General features: G+C 40.3%; 1 protein-coding gene across 17 annotated transcripts in view; it reads left to right on the top strand.

The window, feature by feature from the left end:
• The window catches only part of PPP2R2B (protein phosphatase 2 regulatory subunit Bbeta), a 499,440-nt gene that overhangs the window by 428,760 nt on the left and 57,969 nt on the right, over window positions 1-12,711 (top strand). For all 17 annotated transcript variants that reach the window (XM_017513237.1, XM_037733010.1, XM_017513236.2 and 14 more), the window contains one exon: window positions 2,874-3,051. In XM_017513237.1, coding sequence (XP_017368726.1) covers window positions 2,874-3,051 — 178 coding nt within the window. The remainder of the gene's footprint in view (window positions 1-2,873; window positions 3,052-12,711) is intronic.

Raw genomic sequence — 12,711 nt, 5'->3', positions numbered from 1 at the left:
TCAGGAAGTCCGGCAGATTCCATTTCTTTTGTGGCCCTTGGGATCCTGCTCTGAGCTCTGGTACCTCTGGAGGGCGGAGGAAGCAGGTGGCAACCAAAAGCTTCAGGTGGGGAGCTCCTTTGTGACAAACTATAAAAGCATGGCACACATTTCTGAAAGAATAAATACCATATTCAAATACCATGAACACCTACAACACCTAATTGAAGTTTCTTAATGACAGCAGTACTATGAGTCCCACTACCATTATAACTACCAGTAACGCTAGTTATTCCATCAATTCTCCTGGCACTTTATGTCACTTTCAGAGCATTTATCACTTCCTACTCTGCATGATATTTCAATAGGGTGTGGTACAGTGGGAAGAACACTCACTTAGCAGTCCCCAAATTAAACCTAGCTATGCTTCCTATGTCTGGGCAACCCTGGGCCAGTGACTTAGCCTCTCTGTGCCTGAGTTTTCTCTTTGTGTGAGTACATATTGTACCTTTGTATGAGTACCTGTGTGAGTATCCTCACAGGGCTCTTGAAAGAATCACCTGAGATTATGTATGAAGAATGCTTGACACAGAGAAAATGCACCATAAACATTTCAGTGTAGAGTTTCTGAGGGCAAAGTCACTTTTTATCCATTACGATGCCTTAACTCAGGCATGCCCTTAACTGGCGTCCAAGAATATATGATCTTCCCTTTTAAAATTCTACCTCATTAGTCCTCTAACTTGTTTTCCACTGTACATCTGGAATGATCTAATCAAAACCGAGATTTGATTATATCACAGTCATTACAAATCCTTTCATTTTTTTTCCCTATTCGCTTGGAATACTGGCAAAACTTTTTTGGAGGAGTGTTGCCTCCTACCTACCCTGTGACCTCATCTCCCACAATAGCTCCCATCACTACCTCTGTCTCAACTACAATGACCTATCAGTCCTTCACTCTTGACTTGTTCACCCCACCACAGGACCTTTGCACATCCCTCAAACACATTCTCCCCTCCTAGCCTGGTTAAATCCCTACCCATTGTTCACATCTCAACACACTCATACCTTCTCAGGAAAGCCTCTCCAGTTCTCCTTGAGCAGGTTAGATCCCTCTTGGCAGTATATCCTCTCTTTGGGGGACCTAGTTCTTTTAATCATGTCTGTCTCCTCTGACAAGATTAGTTATAGATGGCAGAACCTGTGTCTGGTTCTGCTTACCAGTTGTGCCCCCTAGGACTTCGTGTGACACTCAGTAAATGTTGTTTAAAGACTGGGTAGGAGGATTGGAGGTCAGATCATCTCAGCAAAACCTCACACCACCCTTTGTGATAGTGAGGGCATAGGGAGCATGGTCACTGTTTTGCAGACAGTGTGATTGAGCTCAGGAGGAGCAGGTTAGTTGCCCAGACCTCACAGCCTGCTGGTTAGTGGCGAACTGGTCTCCCAATTCCTGCCACACACACTTATGCTATAGGGCCATTATTTATGATTGGGATGGGGGACCACAAAGACCTTCCCTCCCTTTCCTTTCCTAGTATTCAGAGGACGGCTGACTCATCTATAGCCACTTCCAATTCACCTCTAGCTTCTGGGTTATCAAGTACCACATCTGTCTAGAATTCTGTGTTTCCTCTGAATCATCCATTTGATTTAAAAACTCCTTCAAGGGTGAGTTCAAGTCCCTCAAGTCTGAGCTGGGAGAATTCTTTTTTCTAAAACATTATATTGGTGAGGTGGCTGCACTTCAGAAAATTTAACTTTTGTTTTTACTTTCTTCTCCTCACCACCTGGGTTGAAGCCAATCGAGAAGTCGAAGTCTTCATCTACCACCTGGTATCAAATCAGTCGGGGCTCAGATGCAAGAGATGATGAGCTTGAACAGAAAATAGCTTTGGTTATTTTATTATCTTGTTTTTATTAAGAGGCCACGCCCATGGTGTGGGGTTTTGTTTGTCTTTGGTGCTTTTTTAGTTTGCTTCCTTTCAGACATCTGTGTTCTTACTCTCTTTCTTTGGAGCCAGTTCATCCAGAACTCAAAGATAAAGGAGGAAGCGTGATGGTTCTTTGTTCATGTTTGCCAGAGAGACAGTCATGTGTGGGAAACTATTTAACTGCCGATTCTCTGATCCACCAGAAAGAAATCATTTACTCATGTGTTCTCATTCTTTCAACAAATACTTACTGAGAAGTTTTTATATATCAGTAAGGTGATCATATCATTAATATCCAAACTGGGATAGTTTTGCCTGTAAATGTGACACTACCTGGTTCGCACTCTAAGACAAGTATAAACCAAGATGTTCTCAGGTCAATCAGGATGTCACTGGGTTCCCTCTATATTAGTGACTGAATTTGGACTGTTAAGAGTCTTGGGTGATGATAAAGTTTCCCAAAATGCCCTTAAGAATTGAGGACAAAGCCAGGAAGGGGTGTAGGCTTCCAAAGCCATGAGATGAAAAGACATAAAAGATAAATTTAGATTGAAGTTGAAGTAGACATATATAAAATTTTCCCACAACTTCATTTTTTAAATAGATTCCATGTTTGAAAAAAAATCTGGAGCAATGTCTCTGAAAGGTAATGATTCCACAATGAAAACCAAGTTCCCCTGAGATGAGGCTACCTGGAGGAGCTTGGGGAAATGTTTAGAATTTGTAAGGAATGAAATTTCCCATCAGGGCTAAGTGATGGTGATATCTTTCGAAAGAGGAGGAACAGAAGCGAACAGGAACAGTGTGTAATTCTTTATTAGCCTCTTCTTTCTCTGACTTGGCATTTCTTCAGTGTGGCTATGATTTGTTGTGTGATAATCAATGACATAAGCATGCACACTCTTTTCCTATGGAAGACCTTTGGTTCTGAAGTGATTTGTTTCTCTTGCATTCCAGGTGCCTGTCTTGAGACCCATGGACCTGATGGTGGAGGCCACCCCACGAAGAGTATTTGCCAACGCACACACATATCACATCAACTCCATATCTGTCAACAGCGACTATGAAACCTACATGTCTGCTGACGACCTGAGGATTAACCTATGGAACTTTGAAATAACCAATCAAAGTTTTAGTATCCTTTCTTTGTGGCCAAGAATCAACTGGCCTGAATTAAGAGTATTCAGGTACGAGTGGGCTTGGGGGAAATATGGAATAGAAATGCAACACCTAGCATTTGTGGAGAACTTGCCCCTTTTAAAATACACCTATGAGACTCTTTAGTCATAACAATAAAGTTAGGGAAATATTGTTATTACAAGTGGTAGGCCAGGACTAACTCTGGATTGGAACTCTGAATCAATTCCTTCATACAGAGTCACTTATATGTCATGAATTAAAATTAGAGAGGATTTTATCAACAATAAGATAAGACCCTAGAGTTCAGGTTCTTTCTCTGTTTCTTTTTCAGTTAAAGGATTCGTAAATCTGTAAGGACGGCATGGACCACAGACATACTGGTTTCCATTGTATCATAATAGTGAAAATAATCGTGGCCGACATTTATTGAGTTCCAAGCACTTGCACGAGGAACTTTAAGTATAGGATCACATTTTTTACCTCATTGAAGTACAGCATGCATATAGAAAAGTACACACAATTGTGCAGTTTGATAAAATTTCACAGATTGAACTTGCCTATAACCAGCATCAACATACAGAAACAGAATTTTACTAATAATTCTCATGCCCATCATGCCCCTTTATAGTAATAATTTCTACCCCCAAGGACATATTTGATGAAACAACCCTATAATGTAAGTACCACTCTCTCCTGTTTAATTAAAATATAGAAAAGTCGGCCGGGCGCAGTGGCTCATGCTTGTAATCCCAGCATTTTGGGAGGCTGAGGTGGGTGATTGCTTAAGGTCAGCAGTTCAAGACCAGCCTGGCCAACATGGAGAAACCCCATCTTTACTAAAAATAAAAAGTAAAAAAAAAATAGCCAGGCATGGTGGCACATACCTATAGTCCCAGCTACTTGGGAGGCTGAGGCAGGAGAATCGCTTGAACTTGGGAAGCAGAGGCTGCAGTGGGCCAAGGTCACTCCATTGCACTCCAGCCTGGGTCACAGAGCCAGACCCCATCTCAAAAAATAAAAATAAATAGAAAAGTCAAAATAATTGCTGAATAGCCGGGCCACTATTTTCACCCCACTGTGTTGACCCTCTATTTTGTAGTAAAAAATGGTCATTTATTGAATACCTATCATGTACTCCATTCCCCAGAAGCCTGAAGCATGAGATTTATGAGGAATGGCACTGAACAACTCAGGCAACTGAACAATTGACCTAGGCATCAGTATGGAGTCTTCTCTTCCATTTACCGGCCTCCCCCACTCTAACTCCATCTATTCATGAGCTCTGCCAGTATGTCCTCTAAAATATATGTCAAATCAACTCATATGTCCCTATCTCCACTCCTACCTACTTACGCTGGCATAAGCCACCGTCGTCTCTCACCTCTGCGACTGCAGTAATCTCTTGTCTGGTCTCCATTTGTTCTTGCTCTTTTATACAGTACGTGCCCACATAACAGTCAGAGTGGACTCTTCAACATGTCACTCAGATATCACTCCTTCCCTGATAAAAACACTCCAGTAGCTTCCCATCGAACTTAAAGTTATTTAACTTGGCCTATAAGATTTCACATAATCTGGAGCCTGTCTCCATCTTTGATATCCTGTCATGTCAGTCTTCCATAATTCACTTTGTTTCAGCCAATAATCACTTTTCTGTTCCTAAGTAAACCTTATTCTTCCATTCTTTGCATTTGCTGTTTTCTCTTTATGGAATATTCTGCCCCCAGCATTCACATGGCTAGCTACATATCACCATTCAGGCCTCAGAGGTACTTTCTCCCATTAACTCTCAAGTAGCTACCAATAACTCTCTACCCTGTTATCGTCATAGTACTTAAAATGATTTGAATTTTTTTATTTATGTATTTTTGGTTTCTTCATATTAGAATGTAAATTCTACAAGAGCAAGGGCTTTGTATGAACTATTGCTGTATATGGAACACTCTGACATATAGAAAATGACTGGACCTGTCAAGTTCAAAATAATAGTAGGTCATCAAAGTAGAGATGTTCAGTAGACAGTTGATCATACAGTCTACCCTGGAAATTTAAGAGTTATAGCAAAGTTCTGAAGTTTCGTATATAAAATAGACTCCATGATGGCTCAAACAAACAAAAGATTTATTTTCCTATAAAGTCTAATATTGATAATCCCCATAAGCAGGCAGCCTCCTCCAATCAGTAATTCAGAAACTTGGGCCTCTTTCATCTGCAGCTCCCCAGTGTTCACCATGTTTGTAGTGGGACTGTGAAAGGGGAAGGTAATGGAAGATCACAAATGGGAGAGTCCTTTGAGCCAGGCCCTTAAAAAGCATGCATTCCATGGTTTTTAGATCATTCAGCCACGTGGCCACCTCTTACTGCTAGACAGACTGGAAAATGTAGTCTGGCTGTGTGCCCAAGAAAAATGACCTGGTTTTGGTACACAGCTAGCTAGTCTCCACCACAGAGAGCACTCAACAGTCACCAAAGGCTTTCAGGGAAGGCAGCTTTAACCAGGTAGTGGCAAGTATGAGATATATTTGGAGACACTGAGAACTGACCATCAGGACCATGCCTGGCATCTTTTGTTGATCACAGAACAGACTCAACATGCTGTCTGGGCCTGCCTACAAATTTTGCCTGGCAGTGCAGCTGCTAATAGAATGAGTGTGGGTGGTGGTTCCCTTTCTCTCTCTCCATCTATTCCAAGAGCCAGAAATCTGCTCAGGCTCAGCTGGCTGTCACTCGGAGCTTCTGCCTCCCCCGGTCTAGGTGACATGTTTTCTGAATTTTGCCTCTAGGCCTTCAAGGGGGAGGGGATTTTCTTTAGGCATTTTGGGAGACAGATGCCCTGGGGAGAATGCAAAGGGGAAATATTAATAGCACAGTTTAGGTTATATTCTGCAGATGTGTGACAGCCTGCCAGATGCTGGCATACAAATGAGACTGTGCCATTCACCCTTAAAGCAGCCATATGTAAAATAATCATTGTCATCATGAGAATGATGATAAGTGATATCTATATAGTTTTTTCAACCAGACTGCCCTAAGCACTGAGCCAACGATATAAACTGAGACCCCTGTCCCTCTCATCACTGAAGTATAGCCACCTCTGGGGTAGGAGGTGGCCATCTTTCAAAACAGCCTCAGGAAAATACCAGCCACCAGGCAGGATTTCCACAATGCCCTCTATTCACAAAGGAGACAGAAGAAACATGGTTCAGGATAGAATAATGTGGGATTCCCAAAGCATAGTGTGGCTACTACTGGGGGTGGTAAGCAACGTGCTTCTAAGCAATACATAAACTTTTTTTTAGTTTTCATATTTATGTATTTATTTTAATGAATGTCAGAAAACACAACCATCTTATTCTACAATTTCACAGATACTGAAAATCCATTTATATTACAAAGTAAATAGTATTAAGTAAATAGTGAGATAAGTGATCTGGAGATACGGTTAGAAAAAGTCATGACTTCCAGTGACTGGCATTTGGTATGAATTTGGCATTATGATTGAGAACTCAGGATTTAGAGTTCAACAAATTAGACAGAGTTCTCACCCAGTCCTACCACTTTCTGGTTGTATAAGCTTTAACATGTTTCTTAATTTATCCAAGCCTCCATTTCTCTATTTTGTTATCTGTAGAAAGGAGCTCTATCAAAGAGGATTGTGAGAATTAAATACACACACACACACACACACACACACATTTAGGGCAGTACCTTGCTAAGTAAATACTCAGAAAACAGGGACTACCACAATCATAATAGTTATTGGAAGAACAAGGAAACTAGAAAAGTTGAACATTAGAATGGTGGCTTTTATTCTGCTAAATTCATTATCTGGATTGTCTTTTCAATTCTAGACTCTTCCTTTGGCTCTGCAGTTGGGTATCCTTTGCAAGATGTTGCTCCCTAGTTACCAGATGTTTGCAGGGACTCTGAGGTCCAGTGCCTTGTGTTTAGCACCAGATCAGAGCAAAGCATTCCTAAAGCTCATGATACCTGGACATGAATTCTCTCCCTTCCATCCACAGCCAGTCCGTCCCTTGGCTTGTGTAACACGTTCTCACATAAAGCAGTCAAACTTTGGTCTTTTTTTTTTTTTGAGATGGAGTTTCGCTCTTGTTACCCAGGCTGGAGTGCAATGGCACGATCTCGGCTCACTGCAACCTCCGCCTCCTGGGTTCAGGCAATTCTCCTGCCTCAGCCTCCCAAGTAGCTGGGACTACAGGCATGCGCCACCATGCCCAGCTAATTTTTGTATTTTTAGTAGAGACGGGGTGTCACCATGTTGACCAGGATGGTCTCGATCTCTTGACCTCATGATCCACCCACCTCGGCCTCCCAAAGTGCTGGGATTATAGGCATGAGCCACTGCGCCCGGTCTGGTCTTAATAGGGTAACTATATCAGGACCATAATAACTCATTAATAGATTGGTAATTTTCTAGAGTGAGAGGCAGTAGCAATAAATGAAAATTGATATTAAAATATGTGGCTTCTTTATGAAAAGCTATGCTATACCTAGAATCCTTTGAACTCTTTTCTCAGAATTAAGAATGAATTGACCTGAGTTCTTACCTTCTCCAACATGGGACCTATTAAATAGACCCAAATCAAGTAAAAATAAAGACTAGCCCTCAACAATGATAAATTAAGTGCCTAGTTTGTGCCAGGCACAAAAATGAGAAAAAACAAATTTGCCACTTTTAGAGTAATGGTCATCAAATACACTATGAGTATATAATTATAAACTGAGATAATTTCTGTGAAGTTAGGGAATATGGTTCTATGAATGCATTTTTTAAAATCCTGCTATAGACCAGGGAAGGTTTTGTTAAATAATTAATTGTTGAGATCTGAAAGAGGGAGGGTATGAGTAACTTGGCAAAGAGGTGTGGAGATATGTGTTCAGTGTGTGCAGAGGTCCTATGGCAGGAGAGAGTATGACATGTTGGATGAATTCTAAGAAGGCCACTATTTTTAAAGCCCAGAGAGTGAAGTGGAGCATGGTGTAAGCAAGGCTAGGAAGGGTAACAGAAGCCTCACCTTTCAGAAGTCCAGTCTCTGAACATTAGACAGAGGACTTACTTGGGGGAAGCCAGCTGGACTCTAGGGATACTTCAACTTTGACCTTGGTCCTAGCAACCCTGTACAGCAGCTTCATTTTATTTGTCAGCCAAGCTGAGGCCCTTTTAGAGTAGATTCCCTGATTAAGGAACCACATAGCCTCAACTCTTAGCTTTCAGGTTCTAGCACTCAACACTACCAGCAGCTTTCGTTTCATTCATGGGATTCTGCCGGCAGGCTTCCAGGGAAGCTGTGGGGTCTAGTACGTTTCTCCACCTTGTTGCTTCAGTGACTTTCACCCTGCTAGAAATCAAATGTGCATATCAATCTCAAACTGGCATTTAATGTAAAAGGAGAGCATCCCTTCTAATGACACATCTGACATATTAGCCTGTGTGTGTCAGGGCAGCACCCTCCTTCCTTATTAAAAGCAGGCTTGGTGGGTTTTCCCAGGCTGGATGCCTTGCTTGTGTGGATGCTTACCCTCCATCTGAAGCCAGCCCTAAGGCTCTTGGAGCCTGGAACTTTCTCCTTCCACAGGGCCAGCCCTTTGGGTTTCGTGCTGTGAGAGGAGAAAACAAGAATTCAACCATGCAGACTTCTCTTGGATTTCTTGAGCTTCCTCAGGTATATAGCTTAGTAGCAAACTCTGGAGTCACATTCACTGAATTTGAGTCTTGCCTCATCTTAGCATCTCTCTAATCCTCAGTTTCCTCATTAGCTAATAGAGATAATAATATGATCTATCTTATAAAGTTGTAAGGATTCAAGAGGTAATCATGTAGACTACTTAGCGGACCACCTGGCACCAAGTGAAGGCTCAATAAATGGCACCTACATTTATGTGGAGCATTTCACTAGTCCCCTTTTCTTCTTATCTTGCTGCTTAGATTTCTCCTAAGAAAACCTCAGGCTAAGTGACTTATACTACGTAAGTCTGGCATCTTGACCTATTGGCCTACTGTGGATTTCTGCATTATAAAAAAAAAAAAAAAAAAATGGCCTGGTATGGTGGCTCATGCCTATAGTCCCAGCACTTTGGGAGTGCAAGGCAGGTGGACTACTTGAGCTCAGGAGTTCAAGACCAGCCTGGACAACATGGTAAAACCCTGTCTCTACAAAAAAATACAAAAATTAGCTGGGCATGGTGGCATGTGTCTGTAGTCCCAACTACTAGGGAGCCTGAGGTGGAAAGATGGCTTGAATCTAGGAGGTCAAGCTACTCTGAGCCATGATTATGCCACTGCACTCTACCTTGGGCAACAGAAGGAGACCCTGCCTCTAAAACAATACTTGTAGGAAACTTCTAAGTCACAAAAATGAATGAACTATATTAAGTCATAAATATTTACTGGGCACTTATTAAGTACACTGGAGATGCCATGAAAAATAAAACTCCATCCGTAATGTTATGCCCTTGTAATCTGGAGGGTGGGTATATCAGTCAGACTTCATCCAGAGAAGCAGAACCAGCAGGAGAGGGCTGTCTGTATACAGAAAAAGAAAGAAAGAAAGTGTGAAGGAGGGATGAAGAGAGAGAGACAAATTGACTTCTTATAGTGAATTGGCCTTGCAATTGTGTGGCTGGCCATGCAAGTCCAAGGTCTATAGGGCAGAAAATCAGGAAGGGAAAACAACAAGCAGGCCGAACCCCACAGGCATGAGCTGAAACTTGTCCACAGCTGGTAGACAGGAAGGAAAATTTGCAGGGCCAAGAGCCATTTGGGGTCTCTCCTTCAAAGAAGTCTTGAATCTTATTTTAAATGCTTTACAACTGATTGAATCAGGCCCACCCAGAATAATCTTCCTTTTGATTAACTTTAAGTCAACTGATTAGGGCCTTTAATCACATCTGCAAAGTCTCTTCACAGCAGCACCTGGATGAGTGTTTGATCAAATGATTGGGAGAAGTTATACGTATGCTGCAAAATTATTGCTTCTTCCCCTTTTATTCTCCACCTCTCAGGAGAGAATATCCCTTGTTGTCTACTGTAACCTGAAACATATTAGAAAGGGAATTCTAAGGATTGCGGTTCAGCCTAACCAAGTTAACATATCACAAATCCAGCAAAGTAAGTATGGGGACAGAAGGAGACAGACATATAACCACACAAGAGAAGACTAACCACTTTTTGAGTCTGTATTAAGTGCCAGGTATGTTACACACATCATCTCCTGTCCTTTTCTTTCCCTTTGGGTCATGAGTTAATGGATTCAAAGATGTTCAAGGTGACGTAACTGGTCACAGAATTGGAAACTAAAATTAGTACTTCTCTTAGTCCAAATTCCAGTAAAATATATTATACTATCTCAAATTATTCATGTAAGTACAATACTGTGCAGTTTGTGTTCTCATAGAGGTATGCTCAAGGTGGTATAGATGCACAGGATAGGAACAATCATAAAAGAAAGGCTAGAATGCTTTATAATGAAAGTAACTTCTGAGTTGGCCTTTGAATTGAAATTTCAGGCTGCCTTACATCAATTGGAAAGTGTTTATGGTTATGGGGCTTTCAAGTGCTCCCCGAATCATAAAGACTGTCTCAGCAGAAAGTCTTTTGCAGCTCAATACATATTTAATATGACACCATGTGTCTCTCTGTCAGTCTCTTCATATTGAGCCTAGCAATTGGCAAACACTCCATGAATATTTACACAATGGCTTTTTTTAAGCTCTTAAGAGAGAAATATCCCTTGGAGTCCTCTTTGGAGATTTCCAGTGTCTCATCATCAAGCAACATGTCCTTTCAGCTAATAAGATCTTTATGCTTCATAATCATTGCTTAATATTCAAAGATTAAATTTAGGCCATGGAAAGGAAAAAAGACCTCAAAGCAACTCATGTCCCTAACAGGAAATCAAACTCTAATATGTTGTGTTCACACAAAGATATTACTATTTTCTACCTTTAGCATTGGCAGATTTAAGTAGGATATGAAAAGCCTCAGCTGCTTTCAATGTGGGTACTTTACCCTGGTAAACATAGATTCCACTCTTCAGCTTGGCCAATGTTTATAATACTCAGCCCTGAAGAAAACTGTCCTACTTGGCTCTCCTATCCTCAGTTGGCTTAGACAGATTGGGGAAATATGCATGTCACTATCAGCAAAATCAGCAGCAATGGGACAGAGGCATACGAGGGTCACCTCCAAAGGCAATGCACATAAACCCTATCCTGGGAGAAATATGTGCTTTTTTTCAGAAGAAGAAATATTCACTCCAGTGTAAAACCACTTAATAAATTATCTCTTCTATTATCTTGTTTAATAATCAAAATTCTTAGAGGCTGATAGATTATCCCCATTTAAAGGAAAAGAAATAGAAACCCAGAGAGATAAAATGACTATCCCAAATTCTCTTAGCAAAATAGAGAATCAAAACTAAATCCCAATCTCCCGGCCCCATTTGGTTACAATCACAATATTTTTCACAATATTATCTGGAACTTTACCCACTGAGTTGAGGGCCTGGTCTCCCAACTCTCTCATAGATGATTTTAAGCCAGGGAAACCACTTTTTTTAATGTTTATTATTTTATTTGTTTAATGATATGCATTCATTGTAGAGATTTGGGGAAAACAAAATGACCAATAATCTTACTACCAATTTTGCTGACTATATATTGAATTTGCATCACAGTTTTAACTTAATGCTAGCTAATTCAACAATGTGGGTTCAGAGGGAAATAAATAAGAAAAGCTAAGAATGATTTAAAACTCAATATTTACCCAAGAACCTTTCTTTTTTTTTTTTTTTTTTTTTTTTTTTTTTTTTTTTTTTTTTTTTTTTTTTTTTTTCACATTATCCTTTTAAAAACAAAATTACTTCTTCACACTATCCTTTTAAAAACAAAATTATTTTCTATTTACTTTAAACTAAGTAGACAAGTGTTTCCTTTTGAAACTTTCCTAAGGAAAGAAGTTCAGGCTGCTAATCCACTGTGTTTTTGTGTTTGTTTTTTGCATTAGGACATTCCTTTTATTGATATTAATTTTATACAAATAACAAATTAATACAAGTTATTTTTTGGTAAATTACTTTAGCAGTACAGAATTCACTTCTTTCTCTGCTAAAAGGTTAGAACAGGGATTGTCACACTATGTCCACAGACCAAATCTATCCCAGAGTATTTTTGTAAGTAAAGTTTTATTGGAACACAGCCTTTCAGTTATGTATGGTCTATGGCTGCATTCCTGCTGCAACTGCAAAGTTGAATAGTTGTGACAAAGGCCCACAAAGCTGAAAATATTTGCTACATGGTCCTTATGGAAGTTCACCTAGTTTAGGATAGGGACTCTCACGCTTTTTTCTATTCATTTATATAGCAGGCATATTCACAGACTATTTTATATATAGTTGGGATTATACCATATGCATTTTTCTTTTAAAAAAAATCTCTTTAGGTTTTGGGGACCAGGTGATATTTGGTTACATGAGTAAGTTCTTTAGTGGTGATTTGTGAGATTTTAGTGCACCCATCTCCCAAGCAGGAAACACTGAACCCAGTTTGTAGTTTTTTATTCCTCCCCTCCTTCCCACCCTTTCCCCCTGAGTCCCCAAAGTCCATTGTGTCATTCTTATGCCTTTGCATAATCCTC

This window comes from Cebus imitator, unplaced genomic scaffold (assembly GCF_001604975.1).
Source record: "Cebus imitator isolate Cc_AM_T3 unplaced genomic scaffold, Cebus_imitator-1.0 Scaffold489, whole genome shotgun sequence".
NCBI lineage: Eukaryota > Metazoa > Chordata > Mammalia > Primates > Cebidae > Cebus > Cebus imitator.
This window is presented reverse-complemented; position numbering and strand designations above follow the sequence as displayed.